The 23,835-nt window shown below is 60.5% G+C and overlaps 1 protein-coding gene across 1 annotated transcript in view; it reads right to left on the bottom strand.

Annotated features, from left to right (window-relative positions):
- MOB2 (MOB kinase activator 2) overlaps positions 1 to 19,344 on the bottom strand; it is a 52,887-nt gene extending 33,543 nt beyond the window's left edge. The window contains exon 1 of the mRNA XM_070782848.1: positions 19,218 to 19,344. Within this exon, the coding sequence (XP_070638949.1) occupies positions 19,218 to 19,234 (17 nt within the window). The 5' untranslated portion in view covers positions 19,235 to 19,344. The remainder of the gene's footprint in view (positions 1 to 19,217) is intronic.
- Between the last annotated feature and the right edge of the window lie 4,491 nt (positions 19,345 to 23,835).

Raw genomic sequence — 23,835 nt, 5'->3', positions numbered from 1 at the left:
GTCAAGACAGGTCGATGAGAAAAACCTCAAGCTGGGGAGCGGGCCCGCCCGGGGCCTTCCTGCTGCACCGGGTTCCCTCCCGTCTTTCCCTCCAGGAGCCTCGGCTCAGCTTCGAGCCTGGCGCTGGCCGCTCCGCACCCCAGCACCTGGACGTGCAGCTGGGGCAGCGGCTCCCCGCTCCGGGTCAGGCTCCCTGCTCCAGGTCTCCCTGGAGCCCTTCAGAGGCCCGATCCCAGCCTCTCACCCAGGGAGACCCTGCCTGTCCCACACAGACGATCAAATTCCTGCTGCCCCGAACACAGGGCCCACCGCGGGTCAGGGAGCTTTGTGACCACGGCTGCCCCGGGCAGAGCAGACAGGTGGGAAACGAAAATGCTGCTCATGTGGAGAAAGAGGAAGCTGAGAGACGAGGGGACAACAGGGGGACACCTGTGCTGGCTCTGGGGCCAGTTCCCCCAAAGCGACTCCCTCCATGGGCAGAGAAGCTGCTCGGTGCCCCTGCTGACGTCCTCAAAGAGGGATCTGAAACACGTGCGGGGCAACCACAGGAAACGTCTCGGCGCATAAAGCACATGACGGGGCAGCACGGCGTGTGGAGAGAGCAGGGAGGGCAAGGGCCTTTGTGAATGCCAGGGAGCCTGCCACCGAACACAGGTGCCCGGAAAGCATGGAAGGCGCCCAGCATGGAGGCGTCCGGGCTCAGGTGGACCCTGACACGGTGAGGTCTGACGGTGTGGACAGGCCAGCCCGGGCCAACCCGCACAGCTCCTTTCCGAGGGGGAGCCTGCACGGGGAGGCCGACCCAGCCGGACTCTGTCACCTCTGATGACGGAAGCGGGACCTCTAGAGCGCAGAACTGAAAAGGCTGGTGTAGGCACCCAACGCACACAGACATACACACACGAGAAAACTCACTATTTAAAAAGAGATCCAATGAAGGTGATGGGTGGAGTCTGATCCCAAGTTAGAACACAACACAGAGCACTTTCTTGGTGGCACAGAGGGTGAGAATCCGCCTGCCAATGCCGGAGACACAGGGCTGACTCCCGACTCAGAAGACCTCAGATGCTGAGGGGCGACTGCGCCCGTTTGTCAACTACTCAGCCTGTGCTCTGGAGCCTGGGGGCCACAGCCACTGAGCCACAAGCTGCAACTCCTGAAGCCGCACACCGACCGCCTGTGCTCCGCACCAGGAGCCGCCACCGCGTGAGAAGCTGCGCGCGGCGACCAGCGTGGCCCACACGTGCCACAGCCAGGGCAGGCCCACGCACAGCAGCGAGGACCCAGAGAAGTCTGAGACACACTCACACATAAACAAACGTCGTGGTTTTTTTAAAGTGGAGCTCTCTTTCAAAACATAAAGACAACACAGAGAACAAATAAATAAGAATCAGAACAGCCTCTATATCAGGACAGCATGCCAGGAAGATCTACTCCTGAAAATAAAAACTGTCACGTATAACTCAGACAGGACTGAGGGGCCTGGACACCCGCTGCCCCAGCCCCGCTGTTGGCAGGAGAGGCCCCTGTCCAGACAAGGGGGAGTCACGGGGCTCGGTCAGCAGGCGCCTGAGCCCCTGGCTCCTCAGCGTGGTGAGGGACGGCTACAGAGTGGGCCAGGTCTCCCGTGGAAGCCCCAGGCCCTGCAGTGGGATAGGGAGGGCCAGCATGACTCCAGGGCACCTTCAGTCTTTCCACGAGTTGTCTGTTCCCTGGGAAGTCCCAGAGACGACAACCATCCCAAAGCAGTGGGCGCCCCTGGCACCGGGAACGTGGTCTCTACGAGCCATTCCCACCACAAGAAACCAGGCTCCTCAGAGGAAAGGCGGGCTCCAGCCGGGGCTTTGCTGTCACAGCAGAGAGCAGGGTCACCCTCCGAAGCCCCGAGAGTCACTGTCACAAGGCCTGGAACCAGCTTGAATCAACGCCCAGAGGCCACGGATGGGGCAGAGTGACCATCAAGGAGGATCAGAGCTGCAGTAGACTCCAAGGCCGAGACTGTTTCAATCCGTCAGTTCTTAGTAAAATATATACCTTAAACCTTGGTTACTTGGAAAAGGCGTTACAGAATCAACACTTAATTCTGAGAGCTGGTAAGCAGAGGCAAGGAGTCAAGCATTTATCCAGACTTGCGTATATTGATGCAGAGAAACCAAAGGGCTGACGGGACAGTGTCTCTTCAGAGGCGTCACGGCCAGAGCCCCTGTGCTCCAGGCCGCCAAAGACCAGCCTGTGGCCTTCGTCACTGTGTCCACAGCCTAGAAAGGCAAAGGCTCACACCTGCTCTCTCCCCCTCGCCCTGTGAGGAGGGAACAAGACACACGGTGCCCAGAAGTGTGTGCCCAAGCCCGACCTGGGAGGCGAGACCGTGAGCTCCAGAAGGGAGGGTCTCAGGCCAGCACTCAGAGAGGCCACGTCAGGCTTTGCAGATCTCGCTCTCATCCTGCGTGTGGCCGCTGCGGGAGACCGGCACCGCCTCTCGCCAGCTCCTCTGAGCACGGAGGACAGGCCTGGCCACCACGGCCCAGGAGGACACTCCCCTGGGGGCCAGAGAACATCCGGAACGAGAGGCGGTGCGCAGCGGCCCGGCGGGGCCTCGCTCACCTGTCTGTTGGCTCTCAGGAAGCCGAGGGTGTGCTTCCCTCTCCCCAGGTCCCTGGTCACCCAGGGCGGCTGAGCCGGGGGAGGCAGCAAGCTGCCACGTCCTGAGCTGCCCTGGAGCCCAGCACTCGCTCCGTTCCCATCACAGAGGGGCTGCTGTCACACCTCAGACCCCTGCAGCTCACAGGAAGCTCTGCAGGGCGCGGTAGGGACCCACCAAAGGGGCAGCCTCGGCTCCCCTCCAAGGCAGAGGGCCAGGCAGACCTGTCTCAGCAGAGGCCCTGGTCGAGGGCAGGCTGCTGTGTGGGGATGCCAGCGTAAGGCCGGGGATGGCAGAGGGGGGCGGGGTGCAGGCTGCAATGGGCACCTCCCCAGGCCGGACCCAGAGACCGACACACAGACGTGAGCCCTCCCTGCCTGCCTCCAGAGGGACGGCTGGAGGGACCCGACGCTGCAGGAGCACAGGACGGCGACGCGGGCGGGGCCTTTCTGGGCATTGCTGGCCACCCAGTGGAGAAGCAGGGAAGAACGAGACACTGAACGGGATGGAAGGAGGAACTACACTGGGTCCAGCAGGTTCTGGGAATCTGTGAGGGGGGCGCTGTGGGGACAGCCGGGCCCCCCCAGGACACACGTCAGGTCTCTACTGGGAGGGTCGCCAGGGGGTCATGTGAGGTCTGCTGGGACAGGAAGCGTGCTGGAGCAAAGCCTGCCCAGAAACCCCAGTGGACACTGGCCCCCTGGCCTCACAATCAGATCAAGGGGCTCTAACAGCACCAGCTGGTGACCCAGAGCGGAGGCAGGGCTGCAGACAGGAGCGCGGGGGTGGCCTCTCCTATGAACAGCTTCAACCCAAACACTCAGAACCAGCAGAGACAAAAAGAAGGATCTCACTGATTTTCATCAACAGAGGCTGCTTTCAAAATCCTTCAGTAAGAAACAGGCTGAGTCGCTCACGCAGCTGATGTCTATATGGCGACCCATCTTGTTGAAAAAGGGATAGGCTACCCACTCCGGTATTCTTGGGCTTCACTGGTGGCTCAGCTGGTAAAGAATCTGCCCACAATGCAGGAGACCTGGGTTCCATCCCTGTGTTGGGAAGACCCCCTGGAGAAGGGGCCTCAGAGAGTCGGACACGACTGAGTGCCCTCCACATCCCTGTCACCTGTTCCCCAGCCTCTCTGCTTCTGGCCCTGGAGCCGCAGCCTAGCTGCTCCCGCAGCCTCTCCTCCCTGTTTCGTCCACACTGCCCTGCGCCTCAACCTGAACAGGGCTTTGGCCCACATCTTGGGAAGGCTGGAGCCTACACACATGCATGCTAAGGGTAAAGGGTGTTCACCTCCACCCTCAGGGTATTTCCGTACGTGTGCCTGTCCACTTACAGGAGGCCAGCAGAGATGCGCGGTCTTGTGTCGTGGACGGCCCCTCGACTACAGCCACGAGCAGCGTGGCCAAGCTCTCCCCAGGGGCCTGGGGCGCATCCTCCCTGCCCGTTCCTCTGTTCTCTGATGGGGTCTGGATGTGCCTTCTGCCGGGGCCGCGTGCACCACGCCTCCCCAGGCGGCTGGCCTTTCCCCTCCCTAGGGGTCTCTGTGCCCACACGTGCAGGCCGCGTTTTCCCCATCCGTTCGCCCACCAGTCGACACTGAAGACACTTCTGTGTCTTGGCAACTGCAACTAGCGCTGCAGCGGATGTAGAGACGTCTACACGGACGTAGAGAACTCTCTTCCAGAATACGATTTCCTTCAGATATACTCCTAAAAGCGGGCTGCTGCATCAGGCAATAGCTCCATTTCCAGTTTCCGGAGGACCCTCCACACTGTTTCCCATGGTGGCTGTGCCAGCTGACATTCCCACCAACCCTGCGCAAAGCCTTCCTTTTCTCCACGTCTGCACCGACTCTTGAGACCTCTCGTCTTTTTCACAACAACCATTCTGACGGGTGAGGTGATAGCTCAGTGTGGTTTTGACGTGCGTTTTCCCGATGATTAGTGGTATTGAGCATCTCTTCACGTGCCTGTTGGCCATCTGTGTATTTCCTCTGGGAAACATCTGTTTAGGTCTCTTGTGCACCTTAGCGCACGGTGTGTTTTGGATCTGAAGCCCATGTCGGATGGGCTATTTGCTGCCCTTCTCTCCCTCTGCTGGCAGCCTCCGTTGTGCGCAGGCTCTGAGTTAATGTCACCCCACTGATTTTGGCTTTTGCTGCCTTTCCTTCTGGTGTCAAATGCAAAAAACAATCATCACCAAGAGCAATGTCAACATACTGCCTATGTTTTCTTCTGCAAGTTTTAAGGTTTCACGTGTTAGGTTCAAATATTTAATCCACTTTAAGTTCATTTTTGTATGTGGCAAAAGACAGTGGTCCAGTTTCACTCTTTTGCATGTGCATGCCGTTTTCTCGGTAACATTTGTTAGAGAGACCATCCTCTGCCCGTTGTACATTCTTGGCTCCTTTGCTGTAAAGTAACTGACCACACACACACACACACATACACACACACACACGGCTGTTCCCCCGTCCCCGCCCCGGGCTACGATTCTGTTCAGTTGATCACGGCTGTTTTTACCAGCACTACACTGTTCTGATCGCTGCTGCTTTATAATGTGGTTTCAAATCATTGCATGTGATGCCGCCAACTTTGTTCTTTTTCACAGTTGCTTTGGGGTCTTCTGTGTTTCCATACAAATTCTACAATCATTTTTTATATTTTTGTGAAAAATGCCATTGGAATTTGGATAGTGATTACACTGAATCTCTAGGTTGCTTTAGAGAGTGTAGACATTTTAACCACATCAATTCTTCTAATCCATGAACACAGAATATCTTTTATGCCTTCAATTTATTTAATTGACGTCTTATAGTTTTCAACATACAAATTTTTCATCTCCTTAGTTTATCATAAATATTTTATTCTTTTCAATGTTATTGGAAATGGGATCATTTTCTTAATTTTTTTTTCTGGCCACACCAAGTAGCATGCAGGGTCTCCAGTTCCTCAACCAGGGCCTGGCCCCTTCAGTGGAAGCCGAGTCCAGCCACTGGACTGCCAGGCAAGCCCCCTTCGTTTCTCTAACGGATAGGGCAAGCACCTTTAAGAAGATGGCTGGGAAGCTCAACCCTTGCCCTCATTTGCGTCTGGGCCCTGAAGCTGGAGGTCAAATATTCTAAGCGCCGTGACCAGAAAGCCACACAGGAGCCGGGTGGGCAGGCGGGAGGTTCTCCAAGCCAAGGAGCCCAGGCAGGGCTTTTGGCATCAGAGGCTCAGAGCAAGGGGCACCCACGGGTGCGGGTGGGGATGGAGGGAAATGAGGACTCCATCCCTCAGACAAGGGCGTCCAGAGGGTCTTCTGGGCAGGAGTACGACACGGTCAGTACTCTGCTGGTTTGCGGAAGATACGAACCAAAGATAAAGACATAAGCTCTCCAATCCCACCCATGGGTGCCTGGGTCTAGGAGGGCCTGAGGCCCTGGAGCTGGGTCAGCCCAGGGAACCGTGGGCCCACCCAGAGGGAGCCTAGGGAAGTCGTGACCCTGGTGTGGTCACACCGCCCACAAGTGATTCCTGGGTCAGGTCCCGCGGGCAGGGCCGTGGGCCGTGCAAGCAGTCAGGACCCGCCTGCTCCAGCACAGGCTCACAAAGGCCAGGGTGCAGTCTCTAGCCCAGACCCCTCCAAACCTCATTTGAGGGGATATTTTATTGTTTTCATTAGAAACCAAGTGACCCAGACTTCTGAGAAAAATACACGAGGTGCAAAACTGCAGTGCTACCTGTGAGCTGCTCCCGGCAGGTCGCTCAGCTCCCGGTGGATGGGAGGGGCCTGGTGATCACCGCTGCTCTCCCATCTGCTGTGCTACGGGAGGACCCTGTGACCCTGATTACAGCCAATCAGCAGAAAGCTGGGGACGCCCGCAGGCCCAATGTCCTGCTGTGCGCTGACACCATAGGGCCCACGGACGCTGGGCAAACACAGCTGCGCACCCAGCCCTGCTCTCCCCTCCCTGCTGGGCAGGCGCGGGGCAAGGGCACTGTGGAGATGCGTCACCATGGCCCTCACAGCAGAGCCTGCTCCTACAACGCAGCCAGCACTGCGGGCACAACAGGAACAGATGCCAGGACGTGGCCCCCTGCCCACGAGGAGCCACAGCCCCCAGGGGGAGGCGGCGGGGCCAGACTAAGGCCTGGAGACCCCCAAGAGAGCAGCTGCGGCCACCCGGCTGGCGGCAGAGAGAGGGCCTCTGACCACCACGTGCAGGGCTGGCCACGCTGGCCCCGGTCAGCCCTGTGCCCACGGGTCCTGGCTGTGCTGACAGGAGTGGGGCAGACCCGCACACAGGAGCAGGCTGATGGCAGACCCCATCAGGCCCCTGCTGCTCCATCCTGAAAGCGTCCACGCGGGTCCCATGAGCATGTCTGCACCCCACGGGGGCTCCAGCTGGGAGGGCAGCTGGACCTGCCTCAGCCCCCAAGCAGGAACCGAGGAGGCTGCGGGGGGCCCTGGGCTGGCCTGTGCACGCCCCTGCCCTCAACCGTGTGGACGGTCACGTGGGCCCGGCAGGCCCCAGCCTGATGGCCGGGCAGGGCCCGGGGTGGAGCGTGAGCGGACGTGAGCTCCACGGGCTCCACAGCAGGCGGCGGGCTGCGCCCTTACACGGCGCCACCTCACAAGAGAGTGCCGTGTGCTGTGAGCCGGGGCCCGCTGTCTTCCTGGCGACAGTTCAGACTCAGGGCCCGCAAACCACCAATGCTCCCACCTACACCCACACATCCAGTGAGGAGGCAACACACGAGAAGAAATGATACACAGCACCCCAACATCTCCACGGCCGCGCACAAGCTAGGGCTCAGGGGCCTTCCTGCCTGGTGGGGCTGACAATCGTACATTAAGCCCAGCTACAAGTGGTGGGCCTGGAAGGAAGTGCACGAAAGCCAGCAAGGTCACAACAAGAGAACACATTTATTTTTGTATGGATTATAAACGCCAGAGCTCTCAACAGAACTCAGCTGAGCCCAGCACTTCTTCAGCCAAAAAGGTAGGAGGCCTTCCAGCAGGAACAAGAGAATGTACTTGAAAACAAGGGTTTCATCACAAAGCATTTTCAACCCCTGCTGCAGGCCCACGTCCGGAGAAGCGCCTGGGTCTCCGTCACAACAGCACAGAGCCATGTGGGGGCACTCTGCAGACAGCATCCCCAGACCCGGGCCACTGCACGGGGCCACACGGACCCAGCCGACGTCCTGCTTCCAGGAGGCGGGAGCGGGCTGGGCAGGGAGGGCGGGGACAGCCTGTGATGACAGGCAGGACCCACAGGACCTCCGCCGCGTGCCCCGGCACTCTCAGCGCTTGGTGGGCGTGAGCACGTCCACATCCATGAAGCTAGTGAACATGACCGCGGCCACGAGAACACCTGCCACACAGCAGGCGCCGAGCAGAAAACTCCTCCCAGCCAGAACCAGTCTGCAGGGCTGGGGCTGGAGCCTCCCCATCAGGCGCCAGGGCCCAGGGAGCAGCCGTGAGTGACCCCGAGCTGACCTGACCTGCGGACGGGGCGGCAAGGGCGGGGGTTGGGAGCGAGCCCCACTCCTGGCACCTCTCCCGGGACCGGAGCCCATGGGGCCAACGCCCCGAGGCCAGCTGCTCTGGTGCCCGCCTGCTGCTGGGCTGCGGGAGTGAGGCTCCTATGCTCTGGGAGAGAAGAGCATCCGCAAGGGAGGCCACACGCTCCCCCGGCCACCAGAGGCACGCCTCCTCTAGGGGGAGGGACAGAGCCCTGTCCTGGGAAAAAGCCGCACCCCGCCAGCGCACACCCCGTGCCGGGGATGCTCAGGAAGATGGGCAGCCCTGGCCCTGCGTGCCGCCGGACACCACGCTGCCGGCCGGACAAGGGAGGACGTTCACGACGCCAACCGCCCCACACCCCCAGCAAGAAGGTCCTCTGAGAGGACGTGGTCCTCCCAGGGAGTCATACCGTGCCCGGGCAGCAACCGAGAGGAGGGAGAGGAAGGGCAGCCCGGGGCAGCCACGCCCGGGCAGCAACCGAGAGGAGGGAGAGGAAGGGCAGCCCGGGGCAGCCATGGCCTGCGCTTTCTTCTGTGGAGTCCTTCTTTGCTCTCACCACCTTCAAAAGCTAAGAGACCAAAGGACAGAGGACCAGGAAGCGGGCCGAGATGTCCACAGTCTCTACCTCGGGACAGCTCAGCCCCACCTCCCGCCTTTGCTCCCAACACCCAGGAGGGGCCGGGCACTGCGCAAGCTCACCTGGAGGACCACACTGCCCCAGGCTCTCCGTGTGCCCTGCCCCAGCCGTCTTCCCCACGGCCCCAGGGACCACATGCGGCCTGGACTGGGAGCCACACTGTGAGGGCAGTGAGAACGGAATTCCTTTCCCGACAGAATCAACTAAATGGCACGCACAGTCCCAACACAGAGACAGAGACACAGAGAGAGAGAGAGAGAGAGAGTGTGTGTGTACACGTGCGCATGTGCACACACAGCCAGGAAGGAGAGGGCAGGGGCACGAGCTCTGGTCCATCCCGAGGCCCTGCTGGGGCTGCAGCCCGCAGATGCACACTCGGCCCCCGGCTCCCTCGGCCTGGACACACGCACACGCAGCTGCGCCTCGGGGTCCCTGCTCGGGCTCCCTCATGGCCGCACCCCCTCTCCTCGGCAGCAGAGCCTGAGCCCAAGGGAGACAGAGTTGGGCGGGCCAGGGACACAGCACTCTTAGCTGGGAGCTAGCACCTCCCAGTTCCTGTCTCTGCTCCTCCCTGTCTCTTTAAGAATAAGTCCTGTTCATCCTAACACTTGGGATCAGATCCCCTTACAATACTGGGCTGGCCAGAAGGACCATGCATTTCTGTGATGACCAGGTAAAACCTGTTATAGCTCGGCTGGGAAGTTCCGATTCATCTCTGTATCCGTCAGACACTGCAGCTTCAGATTTCCCTTTACTTGGTCGTTAAAAATTCTGCAAATGGAAAACATTCAATTCCCTGGCAGACTGTGAAAAGGCAGGTGCAACAGTTCTGTATCAAAAAGATACAGAAGGTTTACAAAGATGAAATCGGGAGGTCATCTTGCCCCACTACCTGAAAGATGGCAGGAGGCGGTGGAACAAAACGCTTCAGTACAGTTCTGGGTGAAAATTAAAACCTGCGTTTTCTTTATAGCATTGAAAAACTGAAGGAATTTTTTGTCCAACATAATAGCAAGGACTCACCTCAGTCATAAGCAGCCAGACGGCTCTGTGAAGAGCAGGCCCGCGAGTGACCACAGAGGCCCACGCGCCCAGCCCAGCCAGGGAACAGTCTCGCTGCCGCCTCCACGGCCGATGCGGGCCAACCCGCACCTTCCCCACCTGCGCCGAGTGGCACTCCTGCCCACCGGGAGCCAGCGGCACCCCAGCGGGGCGCAGCTCCAGGCCCTGCCCAGCTGGACGGTGAGATGGCTCCGGGCTGAGCCCCGCCGGCAGGCAGCCTGCTCCCAGGGCTGCGGCAAGGCCAACGCAAGGATCCCTCACCTGACCCGGGGCCCAGGCCCTGCGGAGCCAAAAACAGGCGCAAGTCAGTGCTAGCCCCACAGGAAAGAAGCTGAAACTCAGCAGCTCAAGTCCCTCTCTGAGAGACTCAGAGGCTCCGTTTCCAGAGGGCTGACAATGCCCCCAAGAGAGCCGTCTGGTCCTAACCAGCACCTGGCACGTGAGGACCAAGAAGGATGCCAAGCTCTCCAGTCCTCCTGGGCCGCCCCTGTACCAGGGGCCTCTGGGCTGTGTGAAACCACAGCCTCCACCCAACACAGCAAGGAAACTGGCTCCCTCCCATTTCTACGGGTGGGAGCGGGAACGAAGGATTCCACGAGGGTCATGCTGTGCGGACAAACCTGTGCTATGCTAAGTCGCTTCAGTCGTGTCCGACTCTGTGCGACCCCATAGACGGCAGCCACCAGGCTCCGCCGTCCCTAGGACTCTCCAGGCAAGAACACTGGAGTGGGTTGCCATTTCCTCCTCCAGTGCATGGAAGTGAAAAGTGAAAGCGAAGTCGCTCAGTCGTGTCCAACTCTTAGCGACCCCACGGACTGCAGCCTACCAGGCTCCTCCGTCCATGGGATTTTCCAGGCAGGAGTACTGGAGTGGGGTGCCATCGCCTTCTCCAGCAGACAAACCTAGACAGTGCTGAAGAGCAGGGACACCACGGTGCTGGCCGTGCAGTCAAAGCTGTGGCTTTTCCAGGAGCCGTGTACGGATGTGAGAGCTGGACCACAGGGAAGGCTGAGTGCTGAAGGACTGATGCTTTCAACTGTGGTGTTGGAGAAGACTCTCGAGAGTCCTCTGGACAGCAAGACTAAAGCAGTCAATCCTAAAGGAAGTCCACCCTCAATGTTTACTGGAAGGACTGATGCTGAAGCTGAAGCTTCAGTCCTTTGGCCACCTGATGTGAAGAGCCAACTCAATGGAAAAGATTCTGATGCTGGAAAGACTGAGGGCAGGAAGAGAGGGGGGACACAGAGGATGAGATGGTTGACTGACTCAAAGGACATGAGTTTAAGCAAACTCGGGAAGACAGTCAAGGAGATGAAAGCCTGGTGTACTGGAGTCACAGGGTCACCAAAAGTCAGACACGACTTAGCGACTGAAGAACAGTAAAGGCCACAGACCAGGTCCCCCACCCAGCTCCCTGCCCTCCACTCCCAGCCCCTGGCAGCTGTTAGGGCCCGACGAGGTGAGCTCACCCAAGCCACAAAAAGCATGAAGGTCTTGGAGCTGGCGTGGATCAGGGCTCTGGAGACCCGGCAAGCCCCGTCCAGAAGGAGCAGGCCGGCAACTCGGAAGCCCCTCTCCGGTTTCCACATTTTTCTTCCACTCCGAGGCGTGGCTGCCGAGCCCAGCGTGCACACCCACCAACCAAGGCAGCGGGGGCCGGGAGGGGTGTGTGCCCCACGCCTTCAGACACCTTCCTCCCAGAGGGGGTCCGTTCCATGGCCACATGGAAGACCTCCGGGTGACACCACCGAGTCAGCCCAGAAGTGGGGACAGACAAGGCCACACTCAGCTGGAGAAGCGGGGAGGACCCTCCCCTGCAGCCCCAGCTGGGAGACGGTCCAGCAGAGGCGCCCCTACAGGAAGAGGCTCTGCGCTGGGGTTGCACCCGCCAACCCACAGGCTGGCAGGAAGGGAGAGGCACCCCCCGCCCCAGAATGAAAACTGCCACTGCCCAGAGGCCTGTTTGTTTTGGAAGCACCTCACTAAACGGCTTCCCAGGTGGCTCGGTGGTAACCCACCTGCAGTGCACGGGTGGGATCCCTGGATGGGGAAGATCCCCTGGAGTAGGAAATGGCAACCCGTTACAGTATCTTGAGGGCTTCCCTGGTGGCTCAGCGGTAAAGAATCTGCTGCAGTGCAGGAGACCCGGCTTCGATCCCTGAGTCAGGAAGATCCCTGGGAGAAGGGAATGCCCGTGCTAAGTTGCTTCAGTCATGTCTGACCCTTTGCAACCCCATGGATGGTAGCCTGACAGGCTCCTCTGTCCATGAGATCCTCCAAGCATGAACACTGGAGTGGGCTGCTATTTCCTTCAGGAAGATTCCTGGGAGAAGGGAATGGTTATCCACTCCCGAACCTTGCCCGCGGAATTCGATGGGCAGACCATGGGGTTGCAAAGAGCTGGACACAACTGAGCAACTAATACTTTCACTTTCACTAACAGGCAGTCGGGACAGGTGATAACCACTTCCTCTGCCCTCCCTCTGAGACGCCCCCAGGAACTTGGGGGATGGACCACCGGGGCCAGTCATGACCACGAGCTGGACCACACAGACGGGGGAGCTAAGCCTGGGACCCGAGTGGCTGCTGTGAGGACAGAGCCAGCAGAAAGTCCTGCAGGCGGCCCCGCAGCCCCAGCACGCGCCCCTGGGGCGACCCAGGAGGGCTCTCAGTGCGGAAGGCGCGGACCTGAGGACACGCCGCCGCAGAACTTCAAATTCCATACCCGGCACCGCCACCCGGAGGGAGAGGAGGCCCAAGGAGCGGCCGGGCAGCTCCCGCAGCACCTGGGGGGCAGGAGAGCGGACAGCGTCAGAGCGGCACTGGGTGCTGGTAGGGGCAGCGAGCGGAGGGTCACAGATGGAGGGCGCGGTCGGCAGGGGCTGGGATGAGGCACCTGCAGAACACAGAGCCCCTGGACCCTCGCTCCCTCCTGAGTCACCCCGAGAGCCAGGCCTGCTGCAGAAGGGGCCGCGTGCCCAGGACCAGGGTGGCTGCTTGCCACAGCAGCACGGCAGGGCGGGAAGCGGTGACACTGGCAGGGGGCTGGGGGCCTGGTGTGCAGAGCCCTCCCCCGCACTTTGCACACAGGCACCGCCGAGGGCACCTGGGGCCTTCTCCACGTGGACGCAGAGCACCCTCCCACCACCCGCTGGGAAGGTTACTGTGCATCCTCCGCCCCTTTCACAGAGGATGAAACAGGCTCTCGAAAGTGAGACAGGACATCTTGTGACGCTGCAGTGGGGATTCAAACCCCCAACCATCCGGGCCCTGAGCCCCATTCATATCCCCCAGCTCTTAGCTCAAACAGCAACTTCTCAAAGACCCCTCAGAGTCCCCACTAAACAGCTCTTGTGTAACCCCTCATTGGACCCCGCCCCACTTCCCAGCATTGCACCCACCCTCTGGGGGAGCCCGCCAGCAGCAGCAGGGGGACATCAGGCTCAGCCACTGCAGGCGAGCACGCACAGCCACGCTTCCCACCAGCAAGGAGACGTCTTCAGAGACGAAAGCCAAGAGAGCGTGGCCGCGGCCCCAGGCATGTGGCTCCAGGCAGGGAGAGCCGCACAGCCCGGCCCCTCCTCATCTGAGTGTCCACAGCCTACCCTCCGGTTCCAGCTGCTTCTAGCCCCATCCCCAGGCTCCACTCCAGGGCAGAGCCCTGCATGCGGCCCGGGGTGCCCCGGGCCGGGAGAAATGCTGGGCAGAAAGAAAAACAAACTGGAGGAAGACAAAGAAGCGCAGGCCCTCCAGCCAAGTCAGCTGGGAACAGACGTGGGGATGCGTGCAGAAGTCACCATCAGGCGCGGGGCCGACGCGCTCCACACAGGTGCAGAGGGCGCCCCGCCGAGCGCACTGCGCCCAGGCCTGGCCTCCCTCTCGGACCCCGCAAACCCCTCCCCGACAAAACCAGGTGGGCCTGGGTACAGCAAGTTTCCAGGACACAGCAAGGGCAGCGTGGAAAGGCTGGTGCAGGCGGATCGTCAACAGAGGCATCCGCAGAGGTGGCTGCCAGCACCCGCCAGAGCAGGCGCCTCCCAGGCCAGCATGAGCACTGGACGAGTCCGGCAGCCAGCGCCCTGGTGCCGCCCCGCTTTCCAGCATCCTGAGACGAGGCTCGGTGAGCCCAGCTTTCCAGCGTCCTGAGACGGCTCGATGAGCCCCGCTTTCCAGCATCCTGAGAGGAGGCCTCAGTGAGCCCCGCTTTCCAGCGTCCTGAGACGAGGCTCGGTGAGCCCCACTTTCCAGCATCCTGAGACGAGGCTCGGTGAGCCCAGCTTTCCAGCGTCCTGAGAGGAGGCCTCGGTGAGCCCCGCTTTCCAGCGTCCTGAGACGAGGCTCAGTGAGCCCAGCTTTCCAGCATCCTGAGATGAGGCCTCAGTGAGCCCAGAGGGCAGTGACACCGGGGCAGGGGTGAGAAGCAAGGCCAACGGCTGGGACGGGGTGCTAAGGCTGCCCCAGGAGCATCTGCCAGGCGGAAGGCAGGCCCTGCTCAGCACCCACCGGGCTCCCTGTGGCTCTGCTGGGTTCCCATCCGCCAGTCTCTCACCAGCGGCACAGCCCTGGGGACGCTTAGTGCAAGGGTTCCCTGCAGACCCTCCAAGCAGGAGGACAAGTGAGAAATGACGTGTCACCACCAAGTGTGCAGACACACGGGGCTCGTTCCACGAGGGCCCCGCATGGACCTCCCTGGTGGTCCAGCGGTTGAGACTCCGCCTGCCAATGCAGGGAACATGGGTTCAATCCCTGGTCAGGTAAGATCCCACAGGCCACAGGGCAACTAAGCCCCCGCGTGCAATGAGAGAAAGCCCATGTGCAGCAACAGAGACCCAGTGCAGTCAAAAGTAAATAATTTTTCAAAAAGAGAGAGCACACTCCACATGACCGAGGCTCCCCTTGAAGGGATTGGTACACCCGCCCAGGCCCACCTGCCGCACGCCCGACTGCTGCTCCTGCCCCGGTGCCTTTGCACGGGCCATTCCTCCTCCCAGGGACATGACCTTCCCTCTCTCCTACTTGGAAAGCTCCTATGCACCCTCCCAAGCCACCTGCCTGGCCCTCGGCGCCCCCAGCGGCAGCCTGACACAGTACAGACTCTCTTCTCCATCTCATCCTGGGCTCAGGGCCTGGCCCATGCCAGACGGTGAACACAGCAGGGCCTGGAGGTCTCCCGGTGGGAAGCGTCCGGCGCAGGGCTGGCTGAAAGAGGCTGGGTCACAGCAACGTCTCTCAGGACCAGCGGAAAGCAGGAAGAGCCAGGTGTCCATGAAGAGGCGATACACACGAGTCTCCACACCACGGATTACCACTCGGCAACAGAGGGACAGCCGAGACCAGCAACAGCGCGGAGGACGTCCACGGCAGGGCTGCGCGAGCAGCTCACCGACGAGCACGTGCTGTGCCTCCGTCCCCTCTGCAAAAGCCGCCCAGCAGGCAGATGTGCAGACGTGGACCCTACAGCAGTCATCGCCCGGGGCTGGGGTGGGAACAGGGAGCCACAGAGCACCAGGCTTCTTTCGGGGTGAACACAGTGTTCTCAAACTAAACTGTGGTGATGGTCACGCTACTCTGCAATTTTACTAAAAATTACTTAATTGCACACCAAACGCAAGTAAACTTTATGGTATGTAAATCACACCTCCATGAAGCTGTTCAAGTTCAGCCTGGGTGTTCTCATGATTGGATTTGACAGCCAGCCACCGCGACATCCTCCCCAGAGGCAAACCAACACCTCAACACCAAGTTCAGACACCCACAGGGGTGGCAACCACAGGCTTGGGTCCCCTTCACTCGAGCACAGGAGGCCTGCGGGCAGAGCCACTGGGCCCGAGAGGCCCCGTCTGCACAGCAAACCCTAGGCACAGCCCCAAAGCGCCAAGCCCATCGCCCTCTGGAGTAAGTGACCAGCCCAGGAGCCGCTCTCTTCAGCAGGAGAGCCAGGAAGCCCTACCCTGCACCTCTCCTGCCTCCCCTGCCTCCAGGGAAGAACAGGAGGCACCAACATCAAGGCTGGGAGCCGCCCCAGTCAGGGGCTGGCGGGGTGCACGGGCCCCGCCCTGGCGGGCAGGTCCCTGCAAACTTCACCCTGTGGGCCCCACCAGGCAGAAGCGAAGGGAGTGCATTTCCTCTCCTGCATTCCCAGATGCTGCTGGGAAGCTTCTGGAGTGGCTCTGTCGGGTAAAACATAAACCGTGCGGCTATCAACCACTCCCAGATGCCTGCCACTGCCAGTGAAGGCGCCCCAACCACTACACTCTGTCGGGTGGGTCCCTCGCTGGCCCAGCTCACGCAGCTTCCACTCTGGGCGAGGAGGGTACCAGCCTGTCAGCCGCTGTCCAGAAAGGACAGAGCCAAGGACCAGAGGCGTGACCACACAAGAAGTCATGGCCCCTTTCAAGTTAGAAATTACTTTTGTAAAAGGCGAGGGACAAAGCTACCACGCACCGACTTCAATGGCCGGCTCAACGCCAAGCAGAGGAAACGCACAGGAAGACGGCGGATGTGAGCTGCCTGGCACAAAGCTCTCCTGCAAGTGAGCCCAGCAAAGCCCAGCAGCAAGTCGTAACATGCTGGCTTCACTTCCAGCTCCCCAAGCAGGTTTCCTGCAGGCCTCACTTTCCTCAGCCACGGCAGGGAGAACTGAAGATAAGGCTGCCAGCATCACTCAGCAAGACCCTACAGTGGCGGGGAGGACGCGAGCTCACAGAGCCGTCTGTTGGCCGCTGCTGTGGTCAGGACGGCGAGCACAAGAGGAGGAGGGCGCCCCATTCACCACTCCACATGCGGCCACACTTTGTCACTCAAGATGAATGAAGGCAAAGAAAATCCTTCTTTTGAAAAGAACAAAAAACATGAAAAACATGAAAACTCTATTCCAAACAACCTGGTTGACAGCAAATGGTGTGAATTAACAAAAATATCAAGAAATAGTAAAACACACACACACTTCCTCGATTCTTCCAGGCTGCAACCTGGCCAATGGCAGTCCCAGCACTGAGCACGTAAAGGGCGTCGGCAGGAGCCAGGCCCCTCACCTGCCTCTGGCCAGCCCTCCTCAGAGAGGCACTGGGTGGAGCAGCAGGTGGGCCAGGGTGGGAGACACCGGGGTCTGCACCACTCACATCCCCCATGGCTGTGAAGTCTGGGCCTTGGCAGCCTCCTACGTCACAGCAGATGCTCGATAAACTCGTGGGATGGACAAGGGGACACCCCGGCCCTCCCAGCTCTGGTGTCCCAGAACACTCACCCTGGAAACATGTTCTCAAGATCAGAACCTGACGACTGAGATCATTCCGCCTTCTTTTTAAGGAGCAGGGGGTTCATAGTTAAGGAGACGTGAAAGAATTCATGATTCACCAAATCTGACATGCAGTCCAGCAAGTTTAAAAAGACACACACACACAGAAAAGCAAACTTCATCCTAACCTCTTTCTTGAGAGCTCAAGTCACTTTAGAACTGCCCACTTTATAGCCAGGCAGCAGTGAGGGCTCCTTCCCTCCGCAGAGACCACAGAGGCAGCAACTCCAAGCCAATCCCTTTTAAAACTGTCTTCCTCCAACACGGGCACCGGCCAGCAAGCACGAGGAAATCAGTGCTCTGCTGACCTTGCCCAGATGACCACCTGGGTGCTCAGTCTTGACAAGAGCCTCAAGAAGAGCTGTAGTAAATTTCTGGTTGTTCACAATGATAACAATAAAGTCCATAAAGCACAGACCTTAGGCAGTTAGGAAAAACAGACTGCTGGTCAGTTTCCAGAGAGAGAGTACCTGCTTCCTACAGACACGAGCACAGAATGATCACACAGACAGAATATGATCAGCTGCCTCCTCGGCAACCCCGCTCATCAGGCTGGTCCCTCTGTTACGGAGGCCTGCGAATTCAACTCAGCCAATCAGCAGTCTGCTCCTCTGAAACCAACGAGCAGGAGGCCAGGGGGCTCAGACACCATCTCTCCTGATAAAGGCAGAAGCAAGCACCCACCATTCAGAATGAACACAGCTGCCTGCCCTCCAGGCTTGGTGCCCGTGAGCTACGAAGGCCTCCTACGAACACCTCCTCTTACACCCACCAAGGCCGGGCACTGTGCTTCACGTTTTGCTGTTACCTCAGCGTACCCTTCCACAGTGCCAAGTGACAAGGACCACGGCTCCCACTTTACAGATGACTTTTTAAAAGCAGGTCTGGAGAAGAAGTGACCACCTAGAGTCACAAAGCTCTTGAGCAGCAAGGCTGGAATTGGAGTCCTGCCTCTGCAAGGAACGAGGTGAGCTGCCTTGCCCCACAGCGCCGTGCTGTCCCGGCCCCTGCGCTCTAGCTCCAGGTCCTCCCCGACACACTCAGCACCTGTCTTTGGCCTTCTGATTCCTCCCTCACGCTGTCTGGTCTCCCCCTTCACTAGACTGCAGCCGACCTGCCAGCAGGGAAGGGTCTCATTCATCTGATGCTGACTATCCTGCCAGCACCCTCCACTCCGTCTACGCCAGCAACAGCTTGATAAGACACTGACATGAAACGTACATGGGACCTTTCGCCTCCCTTCCAGGACTTCGGTGTCCAGACAAGCCTTCCACCCACCCCGGCCAACAACACGGCAAGCGCTCCCTCACTCCCACCCCAAGGCCCTAGAGTAACTACCCTGACTCCAGAGGAGCGCTGTGCACGTTAGAGCCAGGCTGGCGAAGGACCGCCCAACTGGGTGAGAAGTGCCTGCCCTTCTTCATCCTCAAGAAGTTAAAAAAAAAAAAGAAAGAAAGAAAAGAAGAAAAAAGGGCCGAAACAGGTAGAATAACTTGTGCAGGACGACGTGACGTTCCGCACGTTGATCTAACCTCCAGCAAGCCCAACACACGCCGAGGGAGGGAGAGCCCGGCCCGGGCCCGGTGCTGATGCTTCCTTCCTACCCCGCCCTGCGGCGGCCGCCCGCGGAAGCGCCGAGCGCACCCTGCCCGCCGACCTCGCCCGGCGGACGCTGGCAGAGTTGGCTTGTTTTGCTCCTTTTCCCTCCTTTTAAAAGAACTGTCCTCTGCCGGCATCAATGTTATTTCTTGCAGAAGCAAGTTCCCCGCGCCGACCGGAGAGCAGCCCCGGTCCGACCTCCCCCGCCGCCCGACAACCAGCGGCGAGGTGTGGCCGCCGGCCCCGGTCCGGCTCCCGGGACGCGGCGTTCGGCGCGAGCGCTCGACTGCAGGCCGGAAGCGGGCCCGCTCCCGGCCCGGCCCCGACCCCGCTCCAGGGAGCCCCGGCCCCGGGCCCGACCCGGGGTCGCCCCTCGCCCGCCCGGTAGGATGTCCTTCACCGGTGCCGCCCGCGGCGCGCCCCGCGGCCCGGCCCGCCCGCCCCGTCGCCGGACTCACCCCATGAGCCAGTCCATGGCTGCGCGGGGCCCGCCGCGCCCGCCGCCCGACTTGCTCGGCCCTCAGCCCGCGGCGGCGGCGGCCGGAAGTAAACACTCTCTTACTCACTCCCACACGCGCGCCGCGGGCGCCGCAGGAAGTGACGCATGGCGCGCCGCCTGCTGGGAAACGTAGTCTCGGCTGCTACTGCGTCCCCGCCCGCCGGGTCCTCAGGAGCAGGCGCAGGAATTTTCCCTTACGCCCTGGGATGTCCTCTCCCACCCCGTATGTCCCGTCACACCCCCGGCTGTCCCCTCACACACCCCGGATATCCTCACACAGGCTGTCCCCTCACACCCCGGATGTCCCCTCACACCCCCAGCTGTCCCCTCACACACCCCGGATAGCCTCACACCGGCTGTCTCCTCACACCGGCTGTCCCTTCACACCACGGATGTCCCCTCACACCCCGGATGTCCCCTCACACCCCCAGCTGTCCCCTCACACACCCCGGATATCCTCACACCGGCTGTCCCCTCACACCCCGGATGTCCCCTCACACCCCCAGCTGTCCCCTCACACACCCCGGATATCCTCACACCGGCTGTCCCCTCACAACCGGATGTCCCCTCACACCTACTGTCCCCTGACACCCCCGGATGTCCCCTCACACTGGCTGTTTCCTCACATTTGCTGTCCCCTCACACACCCCGGATGTCCCCTCACACCGGCTGTCCCCTCACACCTGCTGTCCCCTGACACCCCCGGATGTCCCCTCACACCGGCTGTCCCCTCACACCTGCTGTCCCCTGACACCCCCGGATGTCCCCTCACACCCCCGGATGTCCCCTCACATCCTGGATGTCCCCTCACACACCCCCGGATGTCCCCTCACAACCGGATGTCCCCTCAAACCTGCTGTCCCCTGACACCCCCGGATGTCCCCTCACACCGGCTGTCCCCTCATACCCGGAATGTCCTCTCACACCGGCTGTCCCCTAACACCGGCTGTCCCCTCATACCCCCGGATGTCCCCTCACACCGGCTGTCCATTTCCACCGGCTGTCCCCTCACACCCGGAAGTCCCCGCACACCCGGATGTCCCCTCACACCCAGATGTCCCGTCACACCCCGAATGTCCCCTCACAGCCCCAGGTGTACCTTCACACACCCCCGGATGTCCCCTCACACCCGGATGTCCCCGCACACCCGGATGTCCCCTCATACCCCGGATGTCCCCGCACACCTCGAATGTCCCCTCACACCCGGATGTCCCCTCATACCCCGGATGTCCCCTCACACCCGGATGTCCCCGCACACCTCGGATGTCCCCTCACACCCGGATGTCCCCTCACACACCCCAGATGTCCTCTCACACACCCCAGATGTCCCCTCACACCCCGGATGTCCCCTCACACACCCCCGGATGTCCCCTCATACCCCCGGATGTCCCCTCACACCCCGGATGTCCCCTCACACACCCCAGATGTCCTCTCACACACCCCGGATGTCCCCTCACACCCCGGATGTCCCCTCACATCCCGGATGTCCCCTCACACACCCCCGGATGTCCCCTCACACCCAAGATGTCCCCTCACATGCTGGATGTCCCCTCACACACCCCTGGATGTCCCCTCACACCCCAGATGTCCCCTCACATCCTGGATGTCCCCTCACACACCCCCGGATGTCCCCTCACACACCCCCGGATGTCCCCTCACACCCAAGATGTCCCCTCACATGCTGGATGTCCCCTCACACACCCCTGGATGTCCCCTCACACCCCAGATGTCCCCTCACATCCTGGATGTCCCCTCACACACCCCCGGATGTCCCCTCACACACCCCCGGATGTACCCTCACACCCCCAGATGTCCCTGAGGCGGTCTGGGCTTCGGGTTCGATCCCTGGGTCAGGAAGATCCCACGGAGGAGGAAATGGCAACCCACTCCAGCATTCTTGCCTGGAAAATCCCATGGCCAGAGGAGCCTAGTGGGGTACAGTTCATGAGGTCACAAACAGTCGGACACGACTGAGCAGGCACACAGTGAGCTCAGCACACTCAGCGAACTCTGGTCAGAGATGATGTTGCCTGCCCAGTGTCATATCCTTCTCTTCTCCTTCCCTTTTTCCTGTTCCTTCATTTTCCTCCTTCTACTCCTTTACCCCAGCTTCCCATGTAGACAGAGTGGCCAATGAGATGTACGTGGAAGTTGTTAGGTGGCTTGCAGGGTATCCTTTCTATCCTTCATCCCACCCACCCCTGGCCCAGTCTCCTGGTTCCTGCCAATAATAGGAAGACAATGGCTAGAACTTCTGCAGCCGTCTTGGACCACGAGGCATGCTAATGATGGCAGAGCAGAAAGATGGAAAGGATTTGAGTTTACTGCTGAAACTTCGAAACCTCCACAGCACTCTTGCACTTCTTACTTCTGGACTTTTTTTTTCCCCACACTGTGTGGTTTGCAGGAGTTTAGTTCCCCTCCAGGAATTGAACCCAGGCCCTTGGCAATGAAAGCATGGAATCCTAACCACTGGACCAGCAGAGAATTCCCTGGATTTCTTTTACTTGAAAACATCTTATGTTGCTGTGCTTTCCAGTTTAGACAATTGCCTGATTGATATTCCCAGCAAAATGTGTGTGCTCTTCTAGTGTTGAGGTGCTCAGGTGTAAAAACGTGTCCCTCACATTGGAGGGGACGTCTTGGTACTTCCAGATAACTGAACTCCCCCAAAGGTGCAGTCAGCTAGGTGTGGCAAGTTCCTAAATTTTAATGGGATGTATCCCTTCGGCATGCATGTATGTTATTTTAGATCTAGAACGTCCCTCAGTCCTGGGCTCTGCAGTCTATCTAGGGGACATCTTCCCTGTGATGGCACGGTGAGGCTTCCTGCGATAATCAGACTCTGCACGGGCTATGGTGGGGGGCAGCAGAGTTGGTGTGACCCTGCAGGGAGGTGGTGGAGGTGCACCCCTAATACTGGCAGATGGGGTCTTTGCAAATGAAATTAGTTGAGATAAGGTTACGAGTGTGGGCCCTAATCCAGTATGACTAGTGTCTTTATAAACAAGGGATGTTTGGACACACTCAGGCACACAGGAGAATGTCATGCGAACGTGAAGGCAGAGATCAGGACTCTCAGCACCAGGCCCTTGCTGGGCAGTGGGGGCAGAGGCAGACCCCTGACGAAGGAGGATGAGTGTGAATGGCTGCTCAGCAAAGGAGGGATTTGAGTGAGGCCCTGCACCTAGGTGAAGAAGGGAAGAGCAACCCACTCCAGTATTCCTGCCTGGAGAATTCCTTGGATGGAGGAGGCTGGCCGGCATACAGTCCATGGGGTCGCACAGAGCTGGACACCACTGAATGGACAGCACACGACTGCACCTGAGCCATGGATGAACATGGAGCACATTGGCACCAGTGGCACCAGAGCAGGGGCACCTTCCAGGAAGAGAGAAGCAGTGGCTGGCAGAGGAGGGTGCTTGCAGGCAGCTCAGTGGAGGTGGGAAGGTGTGGGGGCCCACGGAGGAGGCCTGGACGTGGTGACCCCATCCAGATGAGAGGTGCAGGGGCTGGGAGTCACAGTCAGTGCTGCTTACTGGAGGGCACTGGAGTGAGGGACGGAAGGAGGGGTGAGGGGGCGGGCAAGGGGAAAGGAAGGGAGCCAAGGCGCCAGCTAGACTGTAGGTGGCACCTGGCAGCTTGTCCTTTCTGGGTCTGAAGGCCGAGGATGAAATCTGGCTGGAGACACAGCTGTGGCCGTTGACAGCAGATGTGACCCTGAGCCCTGGGGTGTGGCAGTGGGCCAGAGGCCCGCAACAGGGGGATGCTGTGGGCAGTCGGAGCTGCAGATGGGCCAAGGGGAGGGTCTCGGAGGAGGATGCGGGAGGGTGCCGGAAGGCTGGAGACCGCTGAAGACCCGGACTCCCAGGCCACACTTCCTCCCAACCTGGAGGGCCCTCGGGGGTCCGGCCCGCGCGGACCGGCAGCCCCGTCCAGGGCGCGGGCAGCAGGTGGCGCTGCCGGGCTGCTCGCCTGGATCGGGAAGAGCTGGGTGGGAGCTGAAGGCCGGCCAGGAGCACAAGGAGCGGCGCCCGAGTCTAGTACTCGCCCGGCAGGTGTTTGCGCACCTGGGGCCTGGGGCGGGGCCACCGTGCCCTCGGGCTTGGCGCGGAGCAGGTCCTCACTGCGCCCCGCTACGCTCCCGGCCCGTGGCCCGCGAGGGCGCGCGTAGGCGCGGGGAACAAAGGGACAGAGGCGCTTGGAGGATCAAGGGCGCCGCGGCGGGCCGGGTCCGTCCCTGCGCTAGCTCAGCGCCCGCGGGCGGCGCACCCACCGCGCCTAGCCTCCGGGCCCTGGCTGTGCGGGGCGGTAGGGCGGGATCTGCGCTCCCAGAAAGGGGACCCCAGGGACTGGAGTGTGACGGCGACGTGTCCTGAGGCCGACTCCCTGGGAACCCCTACACTGGGCTGACGTCACCGCCCAGCCGGCCAGCCCTACCCTCGCCCATGGGGGCGGCCGCGCCCATTCCCCCCACTGGGGGTGCAGCCACACCCTTCCCCTGCTGGGCCCCAGGGAGGGCCAGGGCACCAGCCGCGGGCAGGGAGAGCTGAGGCCCCCCAGATGTACCCTCACCC

This window comes from Bos indicus, chromosome 29, assembly GCF_029378745.1.
Source record: "Bos indicus isolate NIAB-ARS_2022 breed Sahiwal x Tharparkar chromosome 29, NIAB-ARS_B.indTharparkar_mat_pri_1.0, whole genome shotgun sequence".
NCBI lineage: Eukaryota > Metazoa > Chordata > Mammalia > Artiodactyla > Bovidae > Bos > Bos indicus.
Note: the sequence above shows the minus strand (reverse complement) of the source record. Positions and strands in the feature narration are given on the sequence as shown.